The sequence below is a fragment of the Pinus tabuliformis genome, chromosome 2_2 (assembly GCF_031772625.1).
Source record: "Pinus tabuliformis cultivar Carrire ecotype Pingquan chromosome 2_2, CPIR1, whole genome shotgun sequence".
In the NCBI taxonomy this organism is placed as follows: domain Eukaryota; kingdom Viridiplantae; phylum Streptophyta; class Pinopsida; order Pinales; family Pinaceae; genus Pinus; species Pinus tabuliformis.
Window position 1 is genome coordinate 104455173 of NC_142300.1, and position 8825 is coordinate 104463997.

At 40.3% G+C, this 8825-nt stretch overlaps 1 protein-coding gene across 3 annotated transcripts in view; it reads right to left on the reverse strand.

Moving 5' to 3' along the window:
• The window catches only part of LOC149191597 (RNA helicase family protein), a 361001-nt gene extending 354587 nt beyond the window's left edge, over positions 1 to 6414 (reverse strand). The window contains exon 1 of one of the 3 annotated variants that reach the window (XM_089404354.1): positions 5988 to 6412. In XM_089404354.1, coding sequence (XP_089260480.1) covers positions 5988 to 6290 — 303 coding nt within the window. In that variant the 5' untranslated portion in view covers positions 6291 to 6412. Of the gene's footprint in view, positions 1 to 5983 lie in introns of all 3 variants that reach the window. The other 2 variants (XM_089404355.1, XM_089404356.1) reach the window with 2 other exon arrangements.
• Positions 6415 to 8825: the final 2411 nt, after the last annotated feature.

An 8825-nucleotide genomic window follows, 5' to 3' on the forward strand; every position in this document is an offset into this window, starting at 1 on the left:
CAAAGTCATCTCTGCATCTGTTGGTGTGGAGGATGACCCCTCTACAGTATCACCATCATCAAATGTGACAGGCTCTAGCACTGGATCATTGAGATCCAAGTTGACACCAACTCAACACTGTTGTCCAGACCCATATCATCAGGAAAGACATCCCACATCTTTGTCTTTCCCTTCAACCACTCATCCCTCTACCTGTAAATAAGACGAAGGTTGGTGTGCACATACACCATTATTTATGCCTTGGACTGCTCAAACCTGCTCTTCTTGACACTATACAAATTCCCATATGTGCTCCAATTCCTCTGGCAACAAGAGGATGAAGTCACCTGAGAGAGGAGCCTCATGGCTAGCTATTGTAGAGGAGGGCTTGTTGCCCACCAAGAATAGGGCTTCTTAGCCCCCCTAATCAGATCATATCCTGCAAATCAACCAGTGCTAATGGAAAACTCTGCAAAGGCATCCTCCACCTCATCGAGGGATGCTCTATCCTAAAAACCCCGCATGAATGCATCTTTCCTCCCCTGTGAGATTTCCTCATCCATGTGAGGAGGGAATCTGCAGGAAGGTCCACCATTCAGCCACTCATGGTTGTAGAATTTTGGGTTCAATGAGAGCCAAACAATGTAAAGGTGTGCAATTCTTGTCCCATCTGCAAACAAGAATATCCTGTATGGTGGTGAAGAAGGCCTTTGATGATGTATCATACTCGGGACACTCACTCTGTAAAATAATGCTCCTCACAGACTCAATCATGGAATCTCATCCCTCATAAACCTCTCCTAGGATGGGTTGGTCTGTATCTGCAAATCAAAGCAAAGAAATGATAGGGTCCATGATCTGAATAAGTAGATCTAACCTCTCCCACCAAGCATCATCTAACATTATGTCCTTCACCCTTTTAGAGGTTGTTTGATCTGTCTTTCTCCAAAAAGACCAAAACTATGAAATAACCATGGCCCCAAGAGCAGTCTTGACCTCCCTCAACCTCTTCAACATGATGAATGAAGGGACAAATTGTGTATCCGCAATCTTCAACAATGATAGATTGGTGTACTCCTTGTAGATAGTGAGGGCATTTGTATGATTTTGTACAAAGTTGCAGATATGTAGTGCATCCTCAATAATGCTTCCAATCCAAAGCACATAAGAAGCAATAGATTTAAGTTCTAAGTTCAATGAATGGACAATGCAAAGTGTCCAAAACAATTGTGTATATTTAGCTTCCACAATCATGCCAGCAGCCTTGCAAACAGGTGCATTATCTGTAATGATTTGCACACAAGAATCAACACCTACATCTTCAATAACTTTAATAAACAACTCACCCATATATTGTGCATCCTTGTATTGTCCAAGTGCATCCACTGACTTCAAAAAAACTGGACCGTTCAAGGAAGACACCATAAAGTTGATGAGTGGGTGTCGTGCTAGATCTGTCCATCCATCAGAAACAATGCTAACCCCAGATGTCGGCCATGCTGATTTAATAGGCTCAAACATTTTTCCACCTCTTTTTTTGCCTTCGTCAGCAATGTGGTCCTAAGCTTCTCTGACCCAAGAGGCACATACCATGATGGAGCCCCTTGAGTTAGAGTTCGACACATCTCAATAAATAGAAGTGAGCGTGCAACATTAAAGGATATGAAGTTTTGATAGAAAAAAGGCCATAGTGAGATCAAGCTCTTCTCGTTTCTCTTTCTGAAAAATCTTGTCCACTGGACCAAGTGAAATTGTCTTTCTTTTTGTTGCTTGTCCCCCACCAGAACTCTCAAATGGAACTTTGTTGCTGCCTTTCCTCAAAAATGGACGGGGGTCATCATTCTTGTTTTTTTTAGATTTCGCAGCCACATTTTCCATACCAACATTGGCCTCTCTTATCATTTCTTTCCTCTTTGGTAAAGACACCTTTGTACAAGTTGCAATTCCACAACTTGGTAAAGCCAACAAATGAGCTTTCACACGGTAATATGTGCTCGTGAAATTAGTGTTGCAATAGCTTCATTTCCAACTCACATTGCCTCCTCCCTTCACCTTGTTGCTTGGCCATTGCTCTCTTGTGACATATTTCCACAAGGGACATTTGTTATCTCGAGGAGGATGTCTTCCCGCAACATTTGAAGCTGTTGTTGCAGCCCCACTTGCAATAGAGGGAACACTTGCAGCAGACCTTGATGAAATTGGGACAAGAGGGGCATCTCCAATGGGGACATTCTTCCCCTTCCTTTGCCCCTTCCCTACTGCCCTTGATTGAGCCATGAATGTTGTAAACAAATAAACAAAAAATGCACAAATTTGTAAAAGAAATACACATGCAAACTGTTATAATAAAAATGCAAAAAAAATAGAGAGAAAATGCACTTACATGTTGCTTGAATCTCCTTGAAAATGCTCCCACACCCTTTGCTCTTTGCTCCCAAACACCCACAACAAACCCACAGCAAACAAAATAAGTGAATGTGAAAATAGAATGGGCAAAACAACATTTTAACGTTGTGTGAAGGGCATAAATTTAGGATTTGTGTCCCAGAATCGGGACACGATCCACACAAAATCGGAAGGACACAAACCCGACTAAATCGTGTCTGATTCGCCTGATTCAGGACACGATGGGCCAGGGGGGCTATTAATTTTAGGTATGTTCTATGCTTAGAGCAATTTATTTCCATTTTCACAGTTAGCTCAATATCTTTTCCAGATTAGCAATCACATCAGCATTAAAGTAAACTGCAGATAGAACATAAACATAAATCGCAGAAGACAAGCCAAGACAAGAGGACACAAGGTGTGGCACTTGCCAGGGAAAAACCCCAATGTGGGGAAACCCTTGATCATTTCTTCTTATATGTTCTTCAATAGTTTAGCAGAGAGAGAGAGAGAGATAGTACGTTTACAACAGAAGTCAACACTTTGACTTATCTAGATAAAAGCATAAATCATCTCTAAGAAGATGATACATGACATCAATTGAAGACATGTTGCTTCAACTAATTCTCCAAGGTGACTCCTTCACCTATCGTTGTGTTGCATTTTGTTATCATGCTGCACCTCACCGCGCTGCACCATGCTGCACCCATCATCACTATGCTGCATCTCATCACGCTTCATTAATCATGACTATACCCATCACTGTATTGCATTATGTTGCCATTGCTGCACCATGTTGCCATACTGACCTATGTGTATCTTGCTTGCTTGTTGTCCCTAGCTTGCTTGTTGTCCCTAGCATGCTTGTTGACATTAGCATGCTTGCTATTGCATGCTAGTTGTCCCTTGCATGCTAACTGTAACATTGCATGCTTAGTGTATATGTTGATAAGTACCATACAACTGTCCCAATGTTAGTTAGTTCTCCCTTGCATGTTGCTCTCCTTCAGAGACAGATGCTTTCGTTGTTCTGTTGTTCTGGCAATTCCCGGCAGTTCCGGCTGTTCCCAAAAGTTCTAGCACTTCCTGGCTATTCCGGTTGTTCCCGGCAGTTCCGGCTTCTGCCCTCTGCATCAGCTTTCCCGCCTGTTCCGGCAATTCTGGTTGTTCCCGGCAATTCTGGCAATTCTGCCTAATCCCAGCAATTCCGGCAGTTCCGGCTTCTGCCCTCTGCGTCAACTTTCCCAGTTGTTCCGACTTCTGCCCTCTGCGTCAGCTTTCCCAACAGTTCCGGCTATTCCCGACAGTTCCGACTATTCCCGGCAGTTCTGGCTTTTCCCAGCAATTCCGACAGTTCCCGGCAATTCCGACAGTTCCGACTTCTGCCCTCTGCGTCAACTTTCCCCGTTGTTCCGACAGTTCCGGTTTCTGCCCACTGCGCCGGCAGTTCCGGCTATTCCCGACAGTTTTGGCTATTCCCAGCAGTTCCAGCTTTTCCTGACAGTTCTGGCAATTCCGACTATTCCCGACAGTTCCGAAAGTTTCGACAGTTCCGGCTTCTGCCCTCTGGATTAGGGCAGCGTTATCCCTTAAGATCTCTCCTCCTACTAAAACCCAAAGACAAGTAGAGAGGAAGAGATCCCAAGTGTGTTGAAATAACTTGAAGGCCACCTCTATTTATAAAAAACGTTGAGCAAAAGTGGGGTTCATTTGGTTGCTGGCCGACCTTGACGAATTGTCCCATAACACAAATAAATTCATATCTCCATGAATACTTATCGGAATCGGAAGATCTTTAGATCAATCCTACAGCTCTCGATGAGAGGGATCCAAGAAAAACAGCATCTTCCATTAATAAGAGGACCCACATGGAGTTTGGCCCTAGTTGCCAATTTTAACAGGGACGAATCTGGTTTCATATCTCATAGGTAATAGACGGCAGGTGAGAATCAGGTCAGATTGTTGGGTTAGCGGAGAAGGAGTACAAAGACTCACAGGGCCTAATCAATCATTTGCATATCAACGCATTCATACTCTAGCAGATGTTTCTGATGAACACAATCTGGACTGGTGGACAAAGTTACAAACTGATAGAAGAATGCCAGGCACTGGGATTGAGATGAATGGGCACTGATTTGAGGATTCAGAAGAATGCAAGGCATTGGGATTGAGATGAATGGGCAGGAGTGTTACATCTTTCTGAGATGTACTGGATTACGTTTGAATACGGACTGGGAAACCAAACAAATAACTCAGGTAGGGTAGACGCTCTGATATTACCCATGTCAATAGCCCTGGAAGCTGGAGTTAGAGACCTGAAGTTTGAACATCTATGAAGATTTAAACGCTGATATTCTTGGATGAACGGAACAACAACACAGAGAAATATCCAGCTGCATGGGACTGACAGCATGCTGGGGAGCTCAAAGACCATTTCCAGGAAGTTCAATTTCCCCATGTATACAGGGAGCATAAGTCTATGGCCAACAGACTGTCAAAACAACCCTGTAGCAGGAGAATGGGACAACTTGCCAAGGTCATTTTTAGAGATGAAGCAGAGGAAACTCGGTCTCCTTGACAGCTGGTGTGTTATAAGAATGTTCTGATAGTATTGTGATGATAGTACTTTCGTTTCTTGTAATATTTAATGCTGTTGAAGGTACTCGTAATGATCTTTCAATGTCTATACAACATTCTTCTGGCTGTTTCAGGATATAACTTTTCTTTTCAAATAATGGAAAAGGTTAAGAAGTTTTTTACCAGGAAAAAGAAAACTTTGTTTGAATTGGGTCAATTTTGACTGCACGTTTAAGCCCTGTCTCCATAATGTATATGAAAATTTACCACCAAGCATTCTGAACCTGTCTAGCAGATATTTTGCATTATTAGTTAGTGAATCAAAAACACAATGTTAGTCTGCCAAACTTCTACAGTTAAACAAGAAGACCCGAGGCCGTGGAACATATTTCAGATTTCACCATGTTAACTGCTCTTACCTCACTACCTCTGATAATGATAACATCTGTATGTATCACCAAATCACTACATCACCTTCCTTGCTTTCGACGTAGAGATTAGGGTCAGACGAGCTTCTTATCATTTTCATTGTCTATGTGATGATTAATGATTTTGATGTGACAAGCCCTGGAAGACTTCGTCAGACTATAGGGAGCCTTCACTTATCATGAAGTCGATCAGTCAGTCAGACAGTCAATTATGCCACAATACCGAGTGAGCGTGAATAGGTAGGGTTTGAAAACCAGCTAGCTGTTTTTGACGGCCATCTCTATGAAGAAGTTATGAGAATTTAAGAAGGATAGTTGCAAGTCAGAGAGAAGCATGTGACAGAGGATCCACCGAAAGTTATAAGAACTAATCCCTTTATATCTAGGGTTTTAGTAAAGTATCCACGTTGGCTTTGAAAAATAAATTACAATCAATCCAATCCGTGATTAACTGAAATGACTGACTGACCAGTTACTGCTACAATATTAAAACTGTGATATTCAGTGTTTATTTGCATAGCTGTGTAATTTAGTTGAACTAACATCTAGCATCTGCTCTGTTCACGGCCTGCTACAGGCGCTTGTCTTTAAACAAAACAAAACGATGATAGTACCTACCTCCTGCCGCATCTGCTGGAGACGCTCTGCTCGCCACACTGGATCCCACCATCGTTGCTGCCCTCCGCCACCTCTACCGCCGCCTCCTCCTCCTCTTCCCCTTCCTCTTCCTCCTCCGCCACCTCCTCGTCCTCGCTGAGTATTAGATCCCCTGTTCCCCCACATATTGTTGATTTTGTTATTCCTCACTTCAAATGAAAAATTCCTCCAACGCCTGTACACAGAGCGAGGAGGTGACTGGAAGTGAACGAGCTTCTTGAACACCAACGATGACGAAGATGCGGTAGCACAACTTAGGTTCATCAATCCTACCTACGCTGCACCCGGTTTCTTCTGCCTAGGCGGAAACTTGCTTGTATGCTTGCCCTAGCTCTTACAAGATTGTGTGAACATTACTTTATGCTATCTAATGCCCCACGGAGGTGAATGTGTTATGTTACTCTGGAAAAAAAAAACATAAATGTGTTAACGTAGCCGTTATGATGCCCTACCGAGGCAATATCATAGCAATGAATTTGTGTTTTCATGGTTGTTAATTTACCTTTGCACTCCACAATTGCTAATGTTTAGCTTCATAAATGAATTATATAATTTTTAATATATGGAATAAAAATATTTTATTAATATTTGATTATTTGAAAAGGTTAACGTTTTAATGTAGTATTTTTAAGAAATAATAATATGTGTAATGATTTTTTCGAGTAAGTTTGGTGTTGTTGTTCATTAATAAATAAAGTTGGAGGTGGCAAAACTTATCACTTCATGTGTAACAATTTTTTGAATAAGTTTAGCGCTTTCAACCTATTAATGGACAAAGGTGGAGGTGGCAAAACTTACCACTTTCCATTGCCATTGTTGTTTCCATATGTGTGCCACAATTTTGTGTGTAAGGTTGAGTGTTTTGCATGCATGGATAGCACCAATAACAACCAGATTTGACTTCCACCATTCCCTAGGAGAATGTTGTAAACCATTTTGAAACCCCAGTGGCCCAAAATGTTTTAGATTATTTTTGTGGCAATGTTGAGATCCTTGTAAGTGAATCTAAGGGGTTGAACTTCTTTTTCCCATTCTTTGATCTTTTCTATGTATTTTTCTTTTTCGAGAAACATAGCCACAAAAGTCGGTGATAAGACAGCCAAAGTGCCCATTATAACATTGGCTCAACCCACGGTAGGAAGGTTGGATTACTTGTTAGCAAAAGAAGTGAGATATCAAATGGGGTGTTGTGCCTTGGGTGGTGAAGATCCACATAAGAACGTGATAGTCTTCAACTAATTCCTAACCCATAGACATTGAAAAGCCAACAAACATCTTCTCTTATAAAACTTTACAAATTGATTTTCAAAGACATGAGTGGCCTTTGCAGTATCTATAAGTTGATCACCCCAATGGTAACATTGAGGTGGACTTGTATGTTTCATTTGCTCTTGAGTATGAATCCTTGTAACTTCTTCTCATTCCAATACCCGATAGGCGCAATCTTCATAGAGAAGAAACTATTGATGTCAATGTCCATGTGATTGTTGTCGATGTCATTGACTTCTAAATTCTTGATTGTATCAAACTCCACTACCAAAAAGTATAATTTAACAAATATATGAACCATTATTATAGATTATATCAAAGATGTTTTCCCATAATAATAATAATAAATAACTACTTGTTAGATTTATTCTTCATTATTTCACTTTGTGTTATAGCCTTAAAAACCACCTTCCTTTGAGCCTCTAGGAATCTAGTGAAATCATCTTGTGAGACACTATTACTGCAAAATCTAACACCTTAGCGCAAAGCCTCACTAAGCACCTTAGATTAAGAGCAATAATGGGATCAGTCATCATTGTTACCTTATCAATTGTCCCCCTACTATTATGTGGTCGGTTGTTACCCCCACAAAGGAGGCTTCCCCAGCACATCGTAGGGATTAGATAATCCAAGTGGTCCAAGGCTAACTACCCTCTATGGGTTCTATTATAGACTACACCTAAGGATAAATGTTAAACAATTAGGGTTCCAAGTGAGATATGATATAATTTCAAGAGAATGAGTTCAGAGGACCCTATGGCTAAATTTATAAGGCTTATCAAGTTTTCGAGAGGCTCACTTAGGTTCCAAAACACATGTTATCTTTAAATTTCAGTTTTTTGTTATAACCTATGGTTTTAATTGTCAAAATTACACCATGCAAATATTATAGTAGCAATAACAAATAGTCCAAAATTAATAATAAACAAGTGAAAAAAAAATAATTAATTAATTAATTAATGAATGGGTAAATTGTGAAAAGGATTACAACAATTTTCAATGACTAAAAACACATCAAACAACAAGATAAACCCAACATGCCAACCGTAATCAATTGCTACAAAATGAATAAAAAATGATATTTATACTTTTCCAATTTAGTGCATGCAAAGTCTAACTCCGGGATTATAAGGTCCAAGGTATTTAATGCTAAAAAGTGCAAAATTTTCCATAACCTAAACCTAATTTACCCTAGGAAATATAAAACAAAAAAGGTAAAATTTTGGGTTTTAATTTTGATATTTTAAGGGGTTGATAAAATAGTGGACTCGTGTCTTTTTCCATCAAGGGTTAATGGAATCCAAGGCAAAGTCTATGGAAGGTGATCGATGGAAGATATTTATGAGAAAGCGAAAGAACTACTATGAGGTTTCTCTATTCCACGAACCTTAGTGATTTTCAATCAAATTAAAGATAAAATACAAGGAAGTTATACTAAGGTTCTTAACAGAAACTTGATGATAACCTTGCAAAGGAGATGTTAGAGCCATAAATGATTAGACACATTTGGTGGAAACTTCAATGAAACCT